At 41.1% G+C, this 24,736-nt stretch overlaps 1 protein-coding gene across 3 annotated transcripts in view; it reads right to left on the reverse strand.

Annotated features, from left to right (window-relative positions):
- Positions 1-24,736, reverse strand: part of lekr1 (Leucine-, glutamate- and lysine-rich protein 1) — a 93,246-nt gene that overhangs the window by 8,728 nt on the left and 59,782 nt on the right. For 2 of the 3 annotated variants that reach the window (XM_028574174.1, XM_028574175.1), the window contains 4 exons: positions 22,907-23,110; positions 10,979-11,054; positions 3,025-3,189; positions 1,766-1,966 (listed from right to left, as the gene is read on the reverse strand). In XM_028574174.1, the coding sequence (XP_028429975.1) occupies positions 1,766-1,966; positions 3,025-3,189; positions 10,979-11,054; positions 22,907-23,110 (646 nt within the window). Of the gene's footprint in view, positions 1-1,765; positions 1,967-2,758; positions 2,830-3,024; positions 3,190-10,978; positions 11,055-22,906; positions 23,111-24,736 lie in introns of those variants that run through there. The other variant, XM_028574176.1, reaches the window with a different exon arrangement.

Consider the following 24,736-nt stretch of genomic DNA (forward strand, 5'->3'; position numbering starts at 1 on the left):
ACGATTAATCGCATTAATGTCATAGTTAACTCGCAATTAATCGCACATTTTTATCTATTTTAAATGTCCCTTGATTTCTTTTTGTCCCATTATTTTTTCTCATTTTAATGCTCTTATCAACATGATACGATACTTTTAAAACGGTGCCTGAACTGAAAGATATATATATTTAAAAAAGGAGCACCTTGTTCAATTGTATTTGTCTGTTCTGTATGTTCAAAAATATAAAACAATAAAAAGTTGATCTAAAAAAACAAAAAGCACAAAAGGTGAAAACAACCACTGGATGGGAAAAGGGTATTTTACAATTACAGTGAATGCACCACGAGGCGAGCAACATAACATCATGACTGTGTTTTTCAGACAACGGTAGCTACAGTCCGGTGTTGTAGTCCTCTCCAGTGAAATACAGACACACTTTACACCGTTTAGCTGTAAACATTTTAACCGTGTTTAATCCAGCTGCTAGCTAACGGTAGGCTAATGTTACCTGCTGCTAAGTGTAGTGTTGACTGGCCTCCTGTGCGGCAATGTTTCAGTTCCCTCTAACGTCCGTTTTCGGAGCATCAGAAAGAAGTGCAGGCATATAAGTGGCACCTAAATAAGGCACCGAAATCCGCATTGCTATTTGGTCCGATAGATAATGGTCGTTAAGGCACCGGTGCCGTATTAGCACCGGGTCTCGGGACCCCATTCAAAGCGGCGATTGTCGTCGAAAAGCGACTAGTTTGCAGGTATGTACTACTCTTTGGCCGGCTCGCAAGCAAGTGCAAACAAGTGTGTGCAGCGTGCATGTTGTTTTGTTTCCGGTCTAGCTAGATCCGGTGTGGTGTTGTAGTTTTTCTAACGTTACTAGTTGTTGCAATAGCATGTGAAAAAACTACAAAGTTTGCTGGGCCAAAAAGAACGTTAATCTCACGTTAAAAAAATGTACGCCGTTAAAATGGGTTTGCGTTAACGCCGTTAATAATGCGTTTAACTGACAGCACTAATTTGAAGCATAAAAAAGGTGCACCACATCAAGTAGAGAGTAACTATGATTGTAGACTGAGGTAAGACTGAGGTATACACATACACAGAAAAGTCTTTAGGATGCTCTCTTTCCCATCCCATCTTAGTGCTTACACACACACACACACACACACACACACACACACACACACACACACACACACACACACACACACACACACACACACACACACACACACACACACACACTTTCTTCCTTCCTTCCTCCCTTCAGGCTCTTCATATGTGCACCTCATCCTGCTGCCTCCCTTTATTTTACTTTCTGTTTCACAATTTATTTCAGCTCCATTTGGATGGTACTGGCACAGAAATCCATCACTGCACACACTGCTGCCAAAGCAAATATTAACTCTGTCTGTCTCTCTCTCCATTTCAACTCTCTCACTCACTTCTTTTGCTGTGACCACACGCACACAAACACACACTTACTAAATTTAATCCAGCTCTGTTTGACTAGTGTTAGCACAGAAACACACCCGTAGAATATTATAAATTAAATGCAAATCTCTCTTTGTTTTCACATGTGAAATGACAAATGTTTCTGTCTTTCTTAATCTTGTGAGGACAATTAAACAGCAAACAAAAGAGAAACATCATCAACACACACACACACACACACACACACACACACACACACACACACACACACACACACACACACACACACACACACACACACACACACACACACACACACACACACACACACACACACACACACACACACAAACACCTCTTCTTGAAGTTCAGCATTCCTCTCCGTCACCAGCTGTAGTTCAGCTTTTGCTTGGCTCTGCTGTAGCGCCTCCTGCTGTTGGGAGAGCTGCAGCTTCTGGTGTATTTCCTCCTCTCTCCTTCTCTCCTCCACCCTGCTCCTCCTTTCCTCCTGCAGCTCGTCCTGCAGTTCTACTAGCACCTGCCCTCTCTCCTCCAGCTGGATAAGAGTAAAACATTGATTCCAATTTGTGGATTACATTTTCATTTAATTTTGACTATTTAACTGTTAATGTGTTTTGTCAACAACTGTTAGATAAAAGAAACACCAAAGAAACTGGAGGACAGTTTTGCATTTGGTCTTTTCGCATTCATTCATTGAATTTATTCACATGTGATATCTTAAATACAACAAAGAATTGGTCCTTTCAACATCCTGTTTTTACACTGACTCCTCCAAATCTACTAAAGACTACAGGAAAATCAAGATGACATAAATGTTACCGGACTTCAAGGGATTATTTGCACAGGAAGTGGGTAGGAGGGAAATATGCCAGACCCAGTGGGAGATGAAGGGACTGAGTTGGATTTCTGAATTTACTACACTAAGGAAACTTATTAACTGTCACTACATTTCAGATTAGTGATCTTAAGTGTATTGACACTTACTTGTGTTTTGGTTGTTACTCATACTGTAAGCGGCTAAGCTATGGGCGGATATATATATCAGTGTGTGGGTAACAGTAAGAAGCCAGTTCACCTAATGTGTCATTGTTTCTGTTGTCTCACCCCCACTGTCTGGATTTAATGTCTCTCTCTGTCTTTCTTCCTTGGTTATCCCCTCAGTACACAGAGACTAACCACAGTGTCATCCACACTGTCTGCATGCATGCATGCGTGTGCGTGTGTGTGTGTGTGTGTGTGGTGTGTGTGTCAGAAGTCTGCAGAGTGTATGTTCATAATGGTGTTCCCAATTATGTGGAAGGCATGTAAGGGAATTAATGACACATATGCAACATATACAGAAAAACAGACACAGTTACAGACAGTAACATAGGCCGATCAGACAATAATTACAAACTCCTTACATTGGATATAGAGGAAAGTGAAGCAACCAAAGGAGAAGAAAGAAAACAAATTGTAAAAAAAGAGAGCATAATGTTGTAACTCTAACAATTATAAGCTGCCTATTACAAATGAATTTCAATTATATATTTCTGAAATGTAAAATTGTGTATATTGTGTATATATTTCAATTTTCCATTAACAGGGACACACCTTGTGCTGAAGCTGTGTGCTGCCTCGCTGGTACTGTAGGAGCAGCAGTTGGTTCTTCTCCCTGTCAATTGTCAGCTCTAACTCCACCTCCCTGTGAAGCTCCTCCATCTGTTCCCTCAGGTGCAATGCATTCTGGGTTCTCTGCTCTTCTAGGGCGGCAGCCAGCTAAAAAAAATATCAAAAGACGAAATATATATATTGTAAGTGCTATTAAATATGTGCGGTTTATAACGCATAATTAATGCAAAATTCATAGTAAATTTATAGTTTATATTTACAGTAAATAAATAGGAAATGTGTTTAATGTAAAGGTTAAAATGAATGTAATGTAATAGTTAAGGATTTTAGTCCATTGTGTTTTTTGTTCCTCTCAAAACTAAAGTTCTCTGTTGTGGTTTCCACTGCTGCGGAATTTGTTAATGGACCAAGGGAAATCTAACGTGAGCACATGTTACAGCGCTCTGCTAATTAAGTTGGAGTTACACTGTTGTCGAAGGCCAAGGCGAACAGTAAAGGATTTTCAAAGGATTTAAGAACCTCTGTTCAGGACAGGCAGCCAACGAGGTATGTTATCTTACATGTGAAGCTTTATTTATATTCGCACTAAGCACAATTTGTATTTTTATTTTCTTCGGTAATGTATAATTAATTTGACATGCTTACTATCTTCATTCACATATAGTTCTCACGGCGTGATGTGGATGCATTAAGACAGAAGAGCGCCCATTTCAAAGAACCAACCTGTGTCTATGTTGTCGTGAAGAGAGCTACATATATATATATATATATATATATATATATATAGAGCAGGATGAAAACTCCAAGTAGCATTCTATCCTAAGGCATGTCTCTAATTCAGTCTTAAAAGAGAAGTGTGAAGTGGGGATTTCTTCATGATATAAACAGGAAGAAGGAAGGTCACACAAAGCTTTGTCATAGAGTTTAACAAGTAGTGCAGAGACAGACATGAGGAGACAGTAGAGACAGCAGACAGCATTGGACAGTAGAGACAGCAGACATCAGTGGTGTATCAAACTGCGGGGCAGAAAACACTCATACAACCTGAAATTGTAAAGAAACCCTTTTGAAGCTTTTGTAGCTGTCAGGGAAGGTTTATGAAAATATTTGGCATGGTTCTCTAACTCTTTAAAACACATCAGTGCTTCTGTAAATATAGTTAATATCAAAGAAATGCCATCCTACCCACAGTCTCTAACCTCTAAAAGATATTGTTATTGTTTCATGTTGCATTATATATATATTATTGCTGGTGTAAGCTCCAAATAGAAATAATGTCTTAGCCCTTTTCATAATATATGAGGGGGACTGTGGTTATGTAAAGCTTTGTCAAAGAGTGTGACAATGACAGCCGTGTGACTGGCCTTGTCATCATACTCTGGCAGTCAAAAATTAAATTGTCGGGGACATAAAACGCCAGATTTGGCTCTTGAAAGAGTGGGGCCGAAGTTGCATGGGACATATTTTTAGTCGGGCTTGGCCAAGGCTACCTTGTTTTTTAGAAGATCAGACAAACCGGGCATTAGTGCCACTGCCTGGAATCATTGTGTTTGTGTGTGCCTGTGTGCATTTATGCGTGCAAGTGTGAAAAAAGGGAAATAGTGGATGTGGGTGTCAGAGAAAAAAAGAAGACGGACTGGCATGTAAAAATGTGTATATTTGAGCCTGTGTGTGCGTGTGTATTACGCTTGCGGTTTGGGAGACTGTATGAGAGACTAAGATTGCGTGTGTTGGATCAAATGAGAAAACACCACTTCCTCTTTGCTGGGTGAATGTACGTGTGAGGAGCTTGGATGGTTTATGTGTGTATATCCTTTTGTGTGTGTGTGTGTACTCAGCTGCCATTTGTGTTCAAAAAGTGACCACTTCCTTTCCATGGGTATAAGCCAGGAAGCCCATAATGAACAATAACCTGTATGGACGTGTGTGTGTGTGTGTGTGTGGGAACCACCCTGGTGCATACATCAGTCTTGTCATGTGAGGTATATGTTTTAGTGTGTGTGTTCATCTGTCATATGGCATGTACTGCATGTGTCATTTTTATATCTACAGTATGTTTGGCACTTTTGGGGACCAGGAGTAGAATGGAATAGAATAGGCCAAACATAACGCTCTTAACTGTTCTGTTACAATTCTCTTTGAACACTGTGACCAAAAATGCTTGATGACACAGTGGGTTTCTGTGATGCAATTTGTGGGGTTAAATGTGTTTTTGCAGCAGAATTGGGTCAGTGGTTAAAATGAAGTACATTTCAAATGAATGAGAGTTCTCAAACAGAACTCAAGTGGAAAGATTTTTAACCCTTAGCTTAAGAGAACCATATACTATAGTTATAGTTGAGGCCTACTATTATCACAGATTTCTAACAGTGTGGTGCATAATTAAAAAAATAAAAAATAAATTACAAACTTACTTTAGTCTGAACATTAATATTGCTTTAACTCAACAGTACAATACACATAAAAACAATCAACTATCAGTGCATTTAAATATGTGCAGTTATTTGACACTTATTGTTTCTCTGACTGAGTGTATATGGAAACCAAAGCCTTGTGACAATGGACATGGTTTCTTGCACCTGTAAAAGTATTTTTCTAAATGTTACCATTTTTTATGCAAATGCAAATAATAGGTAACTTCAGAAAATGACATCACTTTACTGTAATGCAGCCTTTAAAACCAGGAAAAGACTAAATTTAAGCATATTACGATATCCAAAATCTAAGAGGATATCTAGTCTCATATCACAATATCGATATAATATCGATATATTGCCCAGCCCTAATCCAGACTAAATTGTCATTTGACTCTAAACAGAGAATATAAATTGAGTATCTGCACTCTGTCAGAGATACAAAACAGAGATGGATCCTGACCAAATACAGGCTCAGTGACCACCAACAACTGGTAGAAACAGGAAGATACAGACAGACATGGCTGCCCTTAGAGGAGCCAACCTGATATCACAGAATTCCGTGAAATGAACACGGCCCCTTAACTCAATATCGGTGGCAGTTTTACGGAATCGGCAAAAATTCCGTGATGGGCCCATGGAAGAATTCCGTGAAATGAACACGGCCCCTTAAGTTAAGGAAAAGGTTGTGGGTTGGCTTACGTTTTGGTTGGATTTAGGAAAAGAAGAACGGGTTGGTTGGGTTTAGGAAAACAATAACGGGACGCGGCGCAACAACGGGACAGTTGGGTTTCGAAAAAGAATGGGGCTGTTACGGTTGGGTTTAGCAAACGTGACATGCGGGACACGACCCCCGGTCTCTTGGGTGAAAGTCCTGTGTCTGACCCACCTACCACTCCAACCAACCTACCTACGTGGATTTTCGGGCTTTCATACTACTCCCAACCGTAGTCGCTCCTAATGCTACGTCATCTTCTCATTGACATTGTTTTCCGTGGTGGCCACACAGAATTTTCACACATTCCGTGCCACCACCACGTAATGTGGTGTTAACAGTTCGTGATCATTTCACAGAATTATGTGTGACCAGACTGGAGGAGCATGTATGTGGTCACTGCTGGGAGGTAGAGACAGAGATGCTGTTACTTCTCCCCTGTGATAAGTTCTATTGAATAAGAGATTTCCACTTGGGGGAAATAGCCAAAAAAAAATAACAGACTTCCTAATGTTAACCCCAGCATAGAAACTGGCAGTTCTTCTACGTGAAGATACGGGAGCTCCTCTGGCAGCTAAATATGTATCTGCATGCCACAGCCTAAGGGACTCACAATCACTATAGGATCCACACAATTTGTATAATATTAAGTAATTGCACTAAATTGTACAAAACTGTATTGTATTGTATCACAATCAAAGAATGGACTGCATCAATACAGAACCTGCATATTTGACACCTGTGTATTTAATATGAAATATGGATAACACTTTATTTGAAGGTGTGTGCATAAGACTGACATGACATCGTCATAATTATGACATGACACCTGTCATGAACATGGAGGAGTCATTTTGAGTGTTCATGACTGTTGTCATTAAGTGTCATTCGGTAAATTGTGACACTTTAAATGCAAAGGTAGCATTGTCTGAGATGTCTTTGTCATGACAACTTGACAATAACGAAGACAACATTTGTGTTAACATTACATTAAACTGTCATTAAGAGGTTGTTTTTTACATTGGCTGTCATGAGAGCATTATAATTGTGTCATGAATATTTTCCTTGACCTCAAGTAAAGTGAAAAAATTTGGACCTGTCATGTAGTTTGATTTCATCATCAAATGCTTATGTGATGGTGTCATGAATAATATTCTTGACCTTAAAGGTCCAATATGTAATATATTTACTGTAATAAATCCAAAAATGACCCCAATGCATCATCAGACATTAAGGAAACATGCTAAGTTGAAATACTATCTTTTCTGATAACAATCCTAATGCCAGTATTTTCTCCTTTTGAAATTTCCGTTCCGTGATGGAATTTCTGTTTGTGTTTTGGCCTGTGTGTTGTTATCAACTCCCCAGTTTGACAGCCAGGCCGGGTTGCCAGATATACCTGTAAAAACATAAACCCAGCGCGATACAGCTGTAACGTTAATACAGCCATGAAAGCAGCAAACAAACAAACAGGATCAACGGAGATACCCGACCTAAAAAAAAACGGCATGTTTCTAACAGTTGCGTGACCAGAGATCTGACAAACCCTGGGTAAATATTGGAGATGTATTTGAAAGATTGAGACAGCTTAGAGCCCAAAAGGATAAGGCTAATTTCCTCCTGAACAGGTAGGCTAAGCATTAGCTTCAGGCTAATTTATCACGGCAACAAGGGATGGGCATTTTACGTAATTTCAACATTTGCGTACTCACATCGAATGATATTGCTAGAGTACCCAAGTTGGTTAGTTGCAAAAACAATTGAGACACAGCCAGAAAAGTGATCGCGACTTGTCCTGGCTAACGCCGCCATGCTAACCCTGCTAACTGCTAACATTAGGAGGACCAGGCAAGCGAACCACGGCTGTTTACAACGTGTTAAGTTAGCCTGTTCAGTGGCCGTAGCCGACAACGGTGAGCTATTTTAAGCCAAGAGAGGGGGGCTGTATATTGGGAAGAGGGGACCATGAGTTTGCAGTGTGTTTAGCAATTGTTGCCGTAATTCTAAGCCAATAAAGTGTGTTAAGCTGGGTGGAGAGGACGGCAAGGTAGCGTTATTTTTAGCGGTTCATACTGTAATTCTAAGCTGAAAAGGTGTGCCTGTCAATTGGGTAGAGAGATCCGCTTGAGCACGGGCTTTTATGACTGTCAATATAGCCAGCATCTAACGTCAGCTACTCCGCTGTGCTGTGAAGTAATGTCTGGCTATGTGAGACAAGCGTCTAGCAACATTGTTGTATGCTGCGGTCTCAGCCTGGCAATCTCCGTGAACTTCGAGTCTGCGGAGGAGGGGGCGGGGGAGACGACTCTCTCCAGTATTTTGAATTTGTACTGCAGTAACTATTTTAAACACTAGCTGTCAGTATTACATATTGCACCTTTAAATTAAGTGGAACCATTTGTACTTGTCATTAAGATGTCTTAAAAGTTATAAGACCAGTTTGACGACAGTGAAAGCAGTACCGAGGTGAACACTCAAAATGACTCCTTCATGTTCATGATAGGTGTCATGTCATAATTATGATGGTCTCATGTCAGTCTTATGCACACACCTTCAAATAAAGTGTTACCCATATTTCATATTAAATACACAGGTGTCACATATGCAGGTTCTGTATTGATGCAGTCCATTCTTTGATTGCTATACAATACAACACAGTTTTGTACAATTTAGTGCAATTACTTAAAGCAACACTATGTAACTTTAAGCTGCAGCTGTAGTTCCAATGAGACAACCTGTAGGGCTAAAAGTTACATAGTGTTGCTTTAATACTATACAAATCATGTCAGTCTTATGCACACACCTTCAAATAAAGTGTTACTGAAATATGTGATTTGTAAATGTTCTGTAAACTGCTTTGGTACAACACAATAACTGGAAACAATTACAAATTGGAAATTATAAAAACATGAAATCTGGGTGAATGTACTGTATGTTGTGATTCCAAAAGGTAAAAATATTCTACTTTATTCTATTAACAAATATCGCATTCAAATGATTCTGTTTGATTCTTTTGCTTATAAACTGCAGCAATGGTCCTCAACCTCCAAATTTGTATCATGGTCTTCAATTTTAAAATCAATAATAACCTGATTCTTCTTAAAGGACAATTCCGGCGCAAAATTAACCTAGGGGTTAATACCATATGTGTACCGATTCAAATGTTCTCTGGGACAACGACAAAGGCCGTGCAACCAGTAACATAGCTCAAACATAGCGTTCGTGATTCGACTGCTCATGACTGTTTTCCAAGATGTCGCCCACATGTAAACATGAACACTACTGTCTTTGTAATGTCTGTACACTTACAAAGTTCTCAATGCTTCGGTTTACATGTAGGGACCCTCATTATACTACCGTTGAAGTGTGGTGCTATTTGATATTGATATTTATCTATTTTGAGCCTTGTTAGTGGTATAAAATAGCGATTTATCATCTGCCCCAAAAGGTAGCGTTAGCAGCTAACCACCCGTTTGCGGTAGCTTGTTTAAAGCCAGAGACACATTCGATTAGCATGAAAACATGTCCCAGAGACTTGGTACACATATGTTATTAACCCCTAGGTTCATTTTGCGCCGGAATTGTCCTTCCGGAGGCACAGCACTGTTAAATGTACAGCAACAATGCTTTTTCGTATACTAAGATTCATTTGTCAAAAAGTTAGAAATCAGACAGAAAGGAAATATGAGACAACAGGGATTTATTAATGCTATATATTTTTTTTAAATGTCCGCCTTGTTGTGACATTCAACTAAACCTGCAGGCAGACACTACTACACTGTTTGCCTAATAAAAGACAGATTGGTTTTGTGTATGCGTGTGTGTGTGTATTCAGTTTATCTGGTGTCTAACAGACTGGTGGTCTTGGAGCCTCTTTAATCTTATCCACATTGTGTGTGTCAGGATCCTCCCTGGTAAGCTCCTATGAACTGTGACAAAGGCTTGGATGCTGTCCTAGCGTCTGTTTACTTCAACAGACTGGAACTTAATGTCTGCCAGTCATAACCTGATACACCCACAGTCACTAAGCGTGTGAGCAATGTTAATATGAATCACAATTAGCAGGTAATTGAAATATGTTAGGCTACTAACTTGCTCACAATACTACGTGGTTCCAGTGTTTTCCCTGTGCAAACACAGAGTTGGACCGGACCAGGCTTTATATAGCCGATATAATCCACAAAACAAAATGCCTGGTGCAGCACAGATCTTGATCCTCAAATTGACTTAGGTCATACCTAATGAGTTTGTATGTTATTGTTATCACTGCAGTTATTGTGTAATCAGTAGTAATAGGATTGTCACTACCCAATGTGAGTTGAGTGCAGATGTGAGTTGCGCATGCTCAGATTTAAACGGTTTACAGCATAACGCCAAGGGATCCGGATCCGACAAACATTTTACCTATATATGATTGTTTTATTGCTAATGTTAGCTCAAAACGCCATTAAAGTGACAGTTTTGTTGTGTTTGATTGCTAACTTGTAGCCAGCAGTGAACAAACTTTGTTATAGGTCCATTTGTATTGTATTGACATTACAGAAGTCTCTCGTTAGCAGGTTCTTGTAGGCTACTTCAGCCTCTAATCTAGAACTGACATCAGGGATCATGCTATGAAAATGTGATGCCTTACGCTAAATACTAAATTACTGCTATGTAATGTACCTATCTCATTATTCTGTGGCTAACAGCAAAATAGATCTGCCTGAAATCTGGTCGTTGTTGCAAAGTGACATATGCGCAACTCACATCTGCACTCAACTCACATCGGGTAGTGACAGGACTGTTAGTATTGGTAAAGAATTACCTTTGAGGACATTTGTTGTCTGCAGTCTTCCTCCATCTTGGTCAGGGCTCTGCCATGGGACTCTATCAATATCTCCCTGTACACATGTACACACACACACACACACACACACACACACACACACACACACACACACACACACACACACACACGGAATGTATTCATCAATGTTCAGGCAACACACATATATACTGTAGTCAGTCATTTAGATACATTATTTAATTTAGTTATGAAAGTAATGTCCTGTACCTCTAACTAAATCGGACAACATCAAGCATCCACAGTGTAATGACAAGATAAATGTAGCATCAGGTCAGCAGCAAACCATGTTTATATATGCCCTAGGACCAAATAACTAATTCCCTTTCCATGATACAGCAGCTGTCAACAGTCTTCCATCTGTTTCTAAATTTTGCTGTAAATGCCTTAAAGGCCTTTTAAACCAAACGCAAGCTCTCCGGGAGTGCGCTGCTACTGCGCCCGTGCTCTGCGAAACGCAATGGGTTCCAGAGTGCAGCGGTGCCGTTGCCGCCTTCAGTCTGAAAGAACCTTTAAGATTCCCATATGAGACCAAATAACAAGTTTACAGTCACTGGCTGGAGTTTTACAAAGATCCTTCCAGATAGAGGACATGCAAAAAAAAAAACATTAACCCACGAGAAATCCATATATTCTGACACCAATTCTGCACACATTTTAAAAGATAACATGCAGTGACACAAATTTTAGCTTAACAGTCAGTAAGTGAAGTAAGTGTAAAATCCTCTTTCTCACACAAGTCACACACACACACACACATACGCACGCAAGATTGCATTAACCATTTTTACAGTGCAGCACTTTCTGCAGTTGAATAGATAAGTAAGTGAGCCAACATCACATCTATATCAGTCACGATCCAAAAAGCTCAGATAATATTTACACATCCTTCTTTTTTGATGATCCTCTCAGCATGTCAGGTTGCATAAAGAATATTTAACAAGAACACTCCCAACAGTCTCTGGGGAAAAAGAGAGAGGGGGTGAGGAAGGAAAGGAAACATCTGCAAAAGAAAGAAAGAGTGAGATGGCGTTGAGATAGCTAGAAAGGGTGAATTTCATTGATTTGTTTCAGCAGCTGGTCCAGCAGATAAAATGTGAAGCAGCATGGATCTTAATCCAGCCAGAGACAAGTTAAGGAACTATGTTTACCACCAATATTTATACAGTTAGAGTTGGTGGAAAAGGCTTTTTGAGGGAGCTATTAAGGAATATAGGCATATGCACCTACATACACAATGGCATGAGAATATTTCAATACATATACATAAAAGAAATCCCCATGTGACATAGCCGCTGCCTTATAGCACTTTGTGTGTGTACGTGGGCCCATCTCTACAGGAAAAGTGTGCGAGCTGATGTCAGTGTGTGTACAAGTGTGCACACTTGACTCTGTGTATATCTGATAGTAGAGTGGATGATCTACAGTATAATAAAGAGCAGCAGCTACATTCCATCTCTTCCTCAATGGGGCAGACACAATATTATTCACTACACTGGCTCTGGCTAATCACATCAGCCTACTCACACTCACCCACACACCCACACCCACACACACACACACACACACACACACACACACACACACACACACACACACACACACACACACACACACACACACACACACACAGACAGACAGACAGACAGACACACACACACAGAAATAGATGCAGACAGCCATGCGTGAACGCCCAAGAGTTGCAAGTTTGATGCCAAGATCTGACTCCTGAAGCTCATTTAAATGTGTCCCAGCCATGTTAAAGATGGAATTCAGAGAGGAAATACAGTATAAGCTTTAATAAAAGGCTGTTGCTGATAAACAAGCATTATGAAACTACCTACCAGAGTTAAAACATTTCTGATAAATAGGTTTGGATTAGTTATGTGGCATGCAGCCCAAATACAGATATTTAGGATCGGCTTGGGACATTTTGATTCTACAGGACCGAAATAATGGAAATTTTTGTGTCCAAAGCGCAGAATATTTCTGTCTTAGCTGGCACAAAAAACACTGGAAGTGAGGATTTGATGTTTTCGAAGCTGAAGCCTTTTCAATATGTAACAAACTGCTGATGCATGACTGCCTGCATGTTTGTGTCCCACTGCAATTCTGGCTCTTTGATTATCAAAAAAGTAGAACCCTGCAAAGGTAGTAAGTTTTAAAATCAACTTTAAGCCTGTATGTGTGTGTGTGTGTGTGTGTGTGTGTCTGTGTCTGTGTATGTGCCTGTGTGTGACCCCCCGGGGAGCGTATGCGTGCAAATTCATCCCTCTGAAGGAGGTCTGGGGGGATTACAGGGAGGAATGATGGGAAAATCTGGGAGCACTCTCTCATTCACTCACACGCCAGGCTGCTTTTAAGGACAGGCGAGTGTGTGTATGTGCAGTGCGAGCGGCTGCTGCCTCATCAAAAGGCACATTCCATTTTTCCACTTTATGCTGATACAATCTTCGTGTGCACACGCACACAAAGAAGGCTGATTCCGATATCCGAAGCTCAGCGAAGCTCAAGGGCAATTTTAAATAGTTTTTGTGTATGAATCAACAACGTAGATCAACAGTTAACAGGAATCTCCGCTGATATCATCTCATACATCCTCAATGCTTTTTTCAGGGACATAACCCTCCACCTGGAAAGATGATTAACATTTCAAAGTCAAGAATCTTCTTCTCACACTCACCCACGCTTTCAAAGCAGGAACGGACTGCCTTGTAAAACATTTGACATATGAATTTACGGAAAATGGCAATTTATGACAAGTGAATAAAAAGGATTGAGAGCCACAATAAAGACCCAGACAAGGATGATATAACATTTTCCACTCTGGGAAAGAAAATGGATACAATTAAGAAACAGAAGAGAGAAAAAAAAGAGCTATAAGAGAGCGGTAAACATAGCAGGAAGTATCATCTTGCATAAGAGAGTTACATTAATCTTTTAAAGTATTTTATTATCCTAATTGTGTAAAGCCTAAGGCATAAACCAACTTCTCTGTATAGGGACAGACAGAAGGGAGAGTTTTTGGGGATCATACTTTCTGTCACGAAAGATTCCTCTGCTGCTTGAAACCACTTGAAACAAGTCCTCTCACATTTAACAGATGGATGAGGAAACCGCACAGATACTCCTGACCTCTCTTGACTTTTAAATCTTTTACTCGCTCCACTTTCTGCCACTTCCACTCTTTTTTCCCCTGTCCCTCCTCTTTTCCTCTCTTGCTCTGTCTCTCTGTTTTTAACTTTGTGTCAGTTTTACTGAATCAAGGGCAAGCTGTCATGCTTCATGTGTGTGTGTAGATGGTGTGCGGCCCCTGTGACCCAGGCTGTGTGCATGCGAGAGCCAGACAGTGTGTGAAGTAACCACTGCAACCACAGTCACGGTATCCATCCCTCCTCCCTAAAACAACCCCTTAACCCCTGCCTTCCACCCTCTCTCTTTGCCTCCTTCCTTGCTTCTCTCCCTCCTTTCATGGTTCTCTCTATCCTCCTCCATGTCCATAATTCCTTTCTTTATCCCTCTCCACTTATGTCTTTCCTTTCTTGCCACCCCCCAATCCCTCCACTCTGCCCTGGGGAGACCATTGTCTGCTCTTCACTAAACTTGTCTTTTCACTGTCACTTTACAACTAGTTTTCATCATCTGCATTGTTCCACATTATAAGTTTCATAACTGCAGTCGACTTATAAACAATGGGGGAAATTATCCTTGTTATTGTGACTGAGTGATGTTTCTCAGTAGCACTCACTTGGCTCTAATTTAAGTTTATTTTGACTTAGTATTATAACTGTCCCTGATTTTTTTTATTTTTAAACATCTGTTTTGGAGGATATTTATAGTGCTGAATAAATCATAACATTATTTCCTTCTGTACATATTTTTTTTATTTCGCTATGTGTTTTATTTTAAAATAATTTAGTGTTAGTCTCCGTTTGCCAGCCCTATCTCCACAGCGCTGCGGATGAGAGTCTGGCTAGTCCCCACAGCATTCCGGGATGGGAGAAAAACGTGCTCTCGTTTATTGGCATTTCTTTAAACCAATCACAATCTTCAGCGCTTTTATCCTTTATTCACCTATACTTACTGCTTTATAGTATAGTGCAGTGGTTCCCAACCTTTTTCCGTGGTGCCCCCCCCTACTCATGTAGTTGAGGTAACTCGATATAGAGCCTTACTTTCTTTTTTGATACAGAGGAGTTATCAGAAATTTCTCCGCCATGTTTCATTCATAAAATAGTGATGCCTTGGCGGCAGGAAAAACGAGAATGATAGCAACTACCAGATGACCTGATGACAGCAAGGGTCACAGGTTAAGAGGTCCTGGAGGTTTGGCCTATTAAGTAGCCTGCCTACAATTTTAAGCGAGAACAAAAATACAGACTTTTGTACACATTATATATTCTAGTGTATATTTTTTTTTTTACCTCAACCTCAAACCAGATAAAGACTTGCGCACCCCCTGTGATCTTTGCCACCCCCCTGAGGGGTGCCCGGACCCCAGGTTGGGAACCACTGGTATAGTGGACACATGACTGCAACAAAAGGCATGAAGCAGATTAAACATTACATGGACATGAAGGGGGAATAAAAACATATTTTCTATTTCCACATCCTAGTACTGGAGACAAACACTTTTAAAGGCCACAAATAACCCTGCAAAAAGCTTATTACAAAAGTGATGTACATTTTATCTCTCCAAAACAATTAACCACAGTTACAATGGTATTGCATAAATGGGTTCCCGGGGGTGGAAAGATGACGTTCTTTTCTGGTTAGATCACGCAACAGAAGGGTTGGCACAGGGCGATATGCAGTGACAGGGTGGCACAGAGGGTGGAGTGTGTATTTGGGTGTGTGTATATGTGGGAATGAGATAACAGGGGTTAGAAAGGGACAAAGACAGATTCAGATAGGATTAATATTTGAGGCTTGGTAAGAGGAAGCACAGGAGCATATAGGAAATAAATGTAGCATAAATCTGTGTGAGTGCGTATGAAAGACCGCTTTAGGGAACAGCGTGTCCTCTCATGGGTCACTGGAGGTCAGTGGAAGCAGTCAAATCTCAAAAAACACTTGGGATGTGTGTGTGAGTACGTATGTGTGAATACTTGTGGTCTGGACATAAAGTGAGTACAGTCAAGTCAGTGATCAAGCCTTTTTCTCTCTGAACATCTGAAGAAAGGACATTTAGGCACACCGCACGCGCACACGCACGCGCACATGCACGCGCACACGCACATGAACACGCACACGCACACTGAGGGGCAGCAGTAGCTCAGTCGGTAGATACTTGGCTTGGGAACCAGAGGGTCACCAGTTCAAGTACCTGTACGGAATGTGGACTGGCAGCTGGAGAGGCCAGCACTGCCTGCTGATGTGCCCTTGAGCAAGGCACAGAACCCCCAAATGTTTGAGGCACCTTTAATGGGAAGCCCCCTCACTCTGACATCTCTGCATTGATGCATGTGTAGGTCCTGTTTGTGCATGTGTGTGTATTTTGGTCCTGTGTGTAATGTGTAAAATGGTGGGGAAACGCCGCAGAGAAACTGTCTCTTTATGTCCCATCAAGCCATTGATATTTATTCAAATAATGAAATCAACTGCAAAAGTTAAGTATTTCAGCCTCGAGGGGCAAGCTTTCACTTTCAAGTCTACCACTGAGTTTTAGATTTCAAATATTTTGGGGTTATATATTGATAGGAATCAATTGGCTCATTAAAATATTATTTATACACCCTTTGAAAGGATAGTTAAATTGAATAATTAAAAACAAAGAACATTTTCACAAATGCCCTGTAATCCTTACCTATCATTAGACTTTGATTTCATTTTGCTATGCTCACTGCTGTTTCTCCTTGCCAACAGGATAGAAAGGACAGGATGGTAAGTTTGATTATAAAGGAACTTTTGATGGTAAAGAATGGATGAACTGATGATGAACACACACACACACACACACACACACACACACACACACACACACACACACACACACACACACACACACACAGGAGAGACATCTGCCGGGGTTATAAAAATGAATCATAAAATCATAAAATCCTATGAAATCCTAAAAAAAAGAAAAGAAAACTCTCTTATGCAAGATGTTGGAAGGAGTATGTGTATGTATGTGAGGCCAACTCCATGATGAAGGCCATAGGTTGCAGCATTGTCCCATAAACTTATATGATATAGATACAAATATATACATTTGTCATCTATTTGGTTCTCCTGAAATACAGTACACATTTTTTCAGTGCCAGGGTCTTGAATTTATCCCTTGGAGAGACAGCTGTGGAGTAAACGACTACTCAAGAAAATATGGCTTTCCATGAACATTTGTAAGTGTGGAAGAGGACATGCAAAAAACTAAAAACCAATCCATATATTATGACACAACTACAGACTTGCACACATTTTAAATGTCCCATGACATGGTGCTCTTTGGATGCTTTTATATAGGCCTTAGTGGTCCCCTAATACTGTATTGGAAGTCTCTTTCCGAAATTCAGCCTTGGTGCAAAATTACAGCCACTAGAGCCATTCCCACAATGAGCTTTCCTTAGGATTTGGAATTTCTGTGTGTGTAGCTATTGAGGAGGAGAGAGGGGGGGGCAAGGTGGAGGGTGGGGGTGTGGCCTTGACCAACTGCCACTTTGCTCGTTTGAAAGCCATGATGTGTCTCTCTCATGGGTGGGCCAAATTCTCTGGGCGGGCAAAGCAGAGAAAGGGGAGGTAACCAGATTCCAGATCTGCCTATCTGAGCTTTCCTTTTCTCAAAGGCAGAGCAGGATACCCAGGGCTCGGTTTACATCTATCGCCATTTCTAGCCACTGGGGGAACGCATATTAATGTTAAAAAACCTCATAAAGTGACATTTTCATGCCATGGGACCTTTAAAAGATAACATGCAGTGACACAGGCAGACAGGACATTTTTAGCTTTAACAGTCAGTGAGTAAAGTATGTGTAAAATCCTCTCTCTCTCTCTCTCTCTCTCTCTCTCACACACACACACACACACACACACACACACACACACACACACACACACACACACACACACACACACGTAAGATTGCATTAACCATTTTTACACGGCAGCACTTTCCGTAGTTGAATAGATAAGTAAGTGAGCCAACATCACATCTCTATCTGTCACGATACAAAAAGCTCTGATAATATTTACACATGCTTCTTTTTTGATGATCCTGTCACCTTTTTAAGTGTTTGTTTCTGCTTGTACATTGTATGATTAATCTTTCAGTTTTGTGTACAGTTCTCCATATAATGCATTAGGATTTTCAGACCATCTCTCCTCAAAGGAATAGAAAATAACAGTTTGATGCAAATAAATGATAAGGCACACAAACTTGTCAATGACACAGATCATCTTTATGCCGCGTTTGAAAGAATGTTTCGGTCAGAAATGGGGTGGAGATTGAGTTTGAGACTCTGACTTGAGTCGCATTTAAGTCGCACACACAGTGACTTCAGACTCGACTTGAGACTCTTATTCAAAAGACTTCAGACTCGACTCAAGACTCAAGATGCGGGATTTTTAGGAAATGTCTGATGAGCTTGATGTTATTCTCCTCCCTGTGTAACCTCAGAGACTTGAAACTTGAATTGGACTCTAGCTCAGAGACTTTAGTGTTAACTACAAAAATGTATGTTTAAACTTCTGTTTGACTTAAAGCTCCAGATAAGGGGTAAACATAGCACAATGTAACATCCCTGAGCTTTGATCTCTGTCTAACTTAATCTGCAAACAGGACATGTGGACACAAATCAGGGACATGTAGTCTACAAAAAACTAGATAAAGTATTGACATGGATAAACACCCATAAATGCAAGGTTATTGAGCAGTGTGCTGGGCAGTGTGAGCCGGCCACACAGGGAGAGGTAACACCCTTACATAAGAGACTGGGCATAGCTCCCAACACTCTGTTAGATCCAATCACTCTGCACTCAGAGAAAGACGTAGGCCCTTGGTTTTGCATTGACAAGAACACTTACACAGGATTCCTGCCTTTACTAACCCAAGTCCTCTCAGACACAAAAGGGTTGTAAATATTTAACATTAGAACAAAACCGTCTATTTCCCAACCAGGGATTTAGCACAGCCATCAGTCTGTGGTTTAGAGTGTGGATTGGGCCGCATTTTTCTGTCTGAGCCCGGCCCGCGTCCAACACAGTTAAAATCAAATTTTTTTCCTCATACTAATGACACATGTACGTTTGTTTGTGTGGAAAGCCCACTTTTATTAAGCAACTGTAGGAAGGCATTCGGAAATGTCAACAGATGAGCGCACACGGGGCAATAAGTGCACGTTAATAAGCTGTTTAATTTTAAATGTTCAATGTGTTAACCTTTCCTGATTGCTTCGTTTCCGACCATGGTCAGAAAACCAGGGGAGACTCGTTACCTCCAGGGATTTTAACCCCAACGTTATTCATTTTATAACGTCAGGGTTAAAATTTCTGGTGAGCGAATGAATGAACTTGGCTTTCAGTCTGGGGTTTATTTCGGACACCGCACACACCGCACACACTGTGTACAAAACTTAAAGGGGTGATGGAATGCAAAATTGATTTCACCCTGTCATAGTTGAATATGACAGTTTGGTGGCTAAATAGGACATACATAGAAGCTCAAAGTCCCACTGACACCCCTTTACTATGAAAATCTCATATTTTGAAACTGCCGCTGAAAACCCGAATCCCAACAAAGCTGGAAGTTGACGTCGACCTCCCAAAAACCGGAACCTTTGTCAGCCCATGGGTGTATTAAGAGAATGGTCACGCCCCAACATTTACATAGGCTACACAACTGACCTGAGATCAGGTAGTCTTCTGAATCTAGCTAGGTCACGCAGATCTCTGCTATTCCATTACAAAATTCACTTCTGAAACTTTTTTATGCGAGAAATCAACTATGTAAAGCTCAAATATGGGCCGCTTTACGAAAATGGATGGCTAATTGCAAATTTTGTCCGACTGTGTGTTGGAGTTCAGCGCCGGTGCTGCCTGTGTTGCTGCCTCGCCGCCCAGCCTGCCTTCCTTCACAGACCCCGGCCTGCTATGAGGTACTTGGAGCTCCGTCACGGCAGCCCACAGCACTCCATACCCGCGCAAAGTCACCGTCTCTTGGGGTAGACAATAGACAACTAAATGCCCCTGCTCTGACAGAGCTCCAGGGCCTGCAGCTCCCCTCTTCCTGCTAGCTAAATGCCCGGTGTATGTGAGTGAGAGCGCGGTCAGCGAGCTTGTTACACCAGCAATCTCTTACCACAGGTTTCAGTTAATCTTTTAATGTGTGTAATTATAATGTGTTGAATTATTTAAACAAACGATTGGGTAAATACATGCCTCTTGTCCGCAAGTCTCATTGATAGAGCCTGCGGCTGGATGGAGCTAGCTAGCCTCCTCTTAGAATTCCTCTGGAATTCACAAAAATTCATTAACTTGAAATCGGACACCGTTGTTAGCTTTATAAGACATTTAGTTAGATGTGGTATAACTGGCGTGACGAAATTCAAACTGTAAATATACTCGGAATTACGCAGAAAATGAAGCTAACTATCCGTGATTTGTAGCCACACACAGCTAGGATTGAAGGGACAGTCGCAGCTAACGAAACCCTTACAGCTCACAAATATTCATTAACTTGAAATCGGACAGCGTTGTTAGCTTTATAAAACATTTAGTTAGATGTTGTATAAGTGGCGTGACGAAATTCAAACTGTAAATATACTCGAATTACGACCAAAAATGAAGCTAACTATCCGTGATTTGTAGCTACACTTAGATAGGATTTAAGTGACAGTCGCAGCTAACAAAACACCTAGCTAAACTTCACAAATATTAACTTGAAATCGGACACCGTTGTTAGCTTTATAAGACATTTAGATGTTGTATAGCTAAGTGGTGTGACATTGTGTGTAAGATGTGGTAAGAGATTGCTGGTGTAACAAGCGCGCTGACCGCGCTCTCGATCTCACACAACGGGCCATTTAGCTAGCAGGAAGAGGGGAGTTGCGGGCACTGGAGCTCTGTCAGGGCTGCCAGCCTAACGGAGCTCACAGCAGGCCGGGGTCTGTGAAGGAAGGCAGGCCGGGCGGGGAGGCAGCAGCACCGCCGCTGAAGTCCGACACTTACCATACGTCTTACCATATTTGCAATTAGCCATCAATTTTGGTAAAACGGCCCATATTTGAGCTTTATATAGTTGATTTCTCACATAAAAAAGTCTCAGAAGTGAATTTGGTAATGAAACATTGCAGTGTCTGGAATATGAGATTCTGTTGCTTTTCTAATGTGTGTATTGGGGATTTGCTCAACCAATCAGCGCGCATCTCTAATGTCTGCGTATGGCAATTTGCTCAACCAATCAGCGCGCAGCTCATCTAAATATTCACGAGCATACCATATTTGGAAGAAAAGCTCTTGTTACAAATAGGGCCAAAACACAGGGATGCATAAGGGCCAATAAAATATCAACCAGGCCATTTTCAGCCCAACCAATGTTACATACCCCATTAGGAGACCATAAGGAACAGTGTGAAATACTCTATATAATCATTCTATCACCCCTTTAAACTTATTCCCCCAACTCTGCTCCGGTCGTATCTACACGTCTGCTTCCTCTTTCTCTCTTCTGTCCACTTTCCACACACACACACACACACACACACACACACACACACACACACACACACACACACACACACACACACACACACACACACACACACACACACACACACACACACACACACACACACACTGAGCTCTCTTAAAATAGCCGCAGCACCATTTTACAACAAATGCCTTATCTGATGTGACCAAGCCCGACCCGAACCCGAACATCATTTCTAAATATCTGTCCGAACCCGGACCGGCCGGGTATCCATCCTCTACTGTGGTTGAAAAGCAAAGCACAGCCATGCACTGAAGCTGGCTCCCAGTGAGCAGTACAACAACATACACAGCCAATACTAGCTTTTTGTGGGACAAAGTACAGCAAAGTCAACTCATACACATTTCCAGGTTCAAGATTTGTTTCTGCATTTTTGACATTATAAGTAAAGAATGGACTTTAAATATATAGCACTTTTCTAGTCTTAACAACTACTCAAAGCGCTTTTACATTGTACAGGAACCATTCACACACATTCATACACTGTGGCCGAGGCTGCCATACAAGGTGCCACCTGAGCATCAGATAAACATTCACGCACATTTACACACCGATGGCGCAGTTCCTAATGGGGTTCAGTGTCTTGCCCACGGACACTTCGACATGGGACTGCAGTGCCAGGGATTGAACCACCAACCTTCCTATAGGCAGGTGACCGCTCTACCACTGAGCCACAGCCATCCCTTGAGAATCAGACTCACACTCAGTGGTGAAATGTTGAATTATGGCTTGTGATCTATACCACAAGCCATAAAACTCTTCAACATTTCACCGCTAAGTGTGAGATAACGCTCTCATCACTCATTACAATATTGCACTATAGCACAAATTGCACATTCATATGTTTACTTAGGCTAATATTTTATATATATTCCATATTTTCCATACATATATACTGTATATACTATGTATATAGGTTTGTTATACATTTTTATTCTATAATTGTATATATGTTGAACAGTGTTTTCATTCCTTCTTTGTATATGTTTGAGGTGTTCTGGTATTTTATTTTATCTATTATTTCTTGTAATTCTGTATGGATGTGTGTCTTATACCTGCTGCTGTAACACAGCAATTTCCCAGTTTGGGATTAATAAAGTTAATTTATCTATCTATATCTATCTATCTAGAATAGAATATGGTAGTGAGAATCCTCGATTAGACAGAACAGATATCACAATCATGACCTTTCTCTCCTCAGCTCTCTCGTTTCCTGTGTGGCAATTTCCAGAGCATTCCTCAGTCGTGTCACTTCCTCTTCAGCTGCACAGTAGTTCCGACTCATTTGTCCCTCTCTCTGCTGCCATGACGCCAGCTGCCCCTGTATGGTGTCACACCTTCGTTGGCATGACAACCACCTCTCATGTTTCTCCTCCAACTCTCCCTTTAACCTGTTGAAAAGATGCAGAAGATGAGCACAAACACAGAGCTACTGTCCATACTGTAATATTCTAGGAGGAATTTGTCATCTGTATGTATTCAGTAGAGCATGTGAATTCATGTTTTGAACAAACACACACACCTGCAGGCACACATAAACTCTACACTCACAGTACAACAGATGAGTGTAAGCGTCAGAGCAAGAGTCTGTTACATAAGAGAGAAGCCGTTTATTCTCCAACCCTATCAGGCTCCTTATAGTCTGGTGGTTGACACACACAAACACACCAAAAACTGGGTCAAACACCCTTTCTTTTTTTCTGCACACAGGCAAGGTTTTCCACACAGCTCAAGTACCCAATCATTGCAGCATTCTTCTGACAGTGAAGTTTGGTAGGTCAAGTAGTACTGTGAAAACGCACTTATGCACGCATAATGTACATGCATAAAAGGAACCGATTATGGACACTTAGTGAATGTGTGTACATATAAGCCAGTATCTGTGTGATATTAACGCTTCTTTTCGTAGATAGAGGGGTGGGATAAAATGTTTTTGGAAAGAGAGTTCAAGTGGAGAAGGAGATGGGCTGAGGCTGACAAAGAGAGAAAAGGCAGTTACAGTAATAAAGTAACATGCCAGTATGTTAACAGTCAGTGTTTTGGCAATTTATATCTGTTTTTAGGTCGACATATGAAGAGAAACTAAAGGGACATTCACAAAAAGCCATTTTAAACCACTTGAACAAAGTGAAACTGGAAAGATTCAAAACCCAATCAACACAAAAGCAGAAACTACTAGATAGCATCTACTTATTGATTTCTCTGTAGAAACCAAAGCGTGTTGACCAGATAAACATTATCTTAAGGCACCCATGGACATGGACCCATTAGACAATTTGGTGAATTGATGTCTCCAATTACATTTTCTCTGAGCTATGGGGGGCTTTCTCCCTCCCCCCGACTTCCCATCCCTTCTGAAATAGAATCCAACCCCCCAGTGGAGTGCAATCATATATTGAGCTGTATAAGAGCCAGAGGGTGAGATCAGAGACTGCTGTGTGGGAAGGGAAATAAATCGACAGTGTAATTGAACACACCAGGCTGCCAGTGGCTTAGAAAAAGAATACCAGCAGATACCATGTGAAAAAATACACACCACACATATATCTAGCGCCTGCATGGAAAGATGAGAGGCTCTGTGTGTAAATGTCTTTCTGTGCATGTATGCACACTTGTCTGCCTGTGTATAAGAGTGATGCACTCCAATAGAAGTGCCTCTGCATATCTACAATATGTGCGTGCCTCTGTGTGTGTGTGTGTGTGTGTGTGTGAGTGAGTGTGTGAGTGAATGAGTGAGTGAGTGAGTGAAACATGACTCCATGCCAACAAAGGAGTGCTTCCATCTGTTGCGCCAGCCTCACACGAGACTCTGAAGTGTCACCAGCACTTTATGGAGCCTAAGATCTCCTCAACTGATCCTAGAGCAGATCTTAGCGGACACTAATATCCCCACCTCTCTTTGGGAGGAAGGAGATGGAGAAATAAAGCAGAGGCGGAGGATGATTTGAAGGACAGTGAGTGAGATGAGTCCAGGGATTGAGGGAAAGTTGGAGAAGGGAAGAAACGGGAATTTATTG

The sequence above is a fragment of the Perca flavescens genome, chromosome 3, assembly GCF_004354835.1.
Source record: "Perca flavescens isolate YP-PL-M2 chromosome 3, PFLA_1.0, whole genome shotgun sequence".
Lineage (NCBI taxonomy): Eukaryota > Metazoa > Chordata > Actinopteri > Perciformes > Percidae > Perca > Perca flavescens.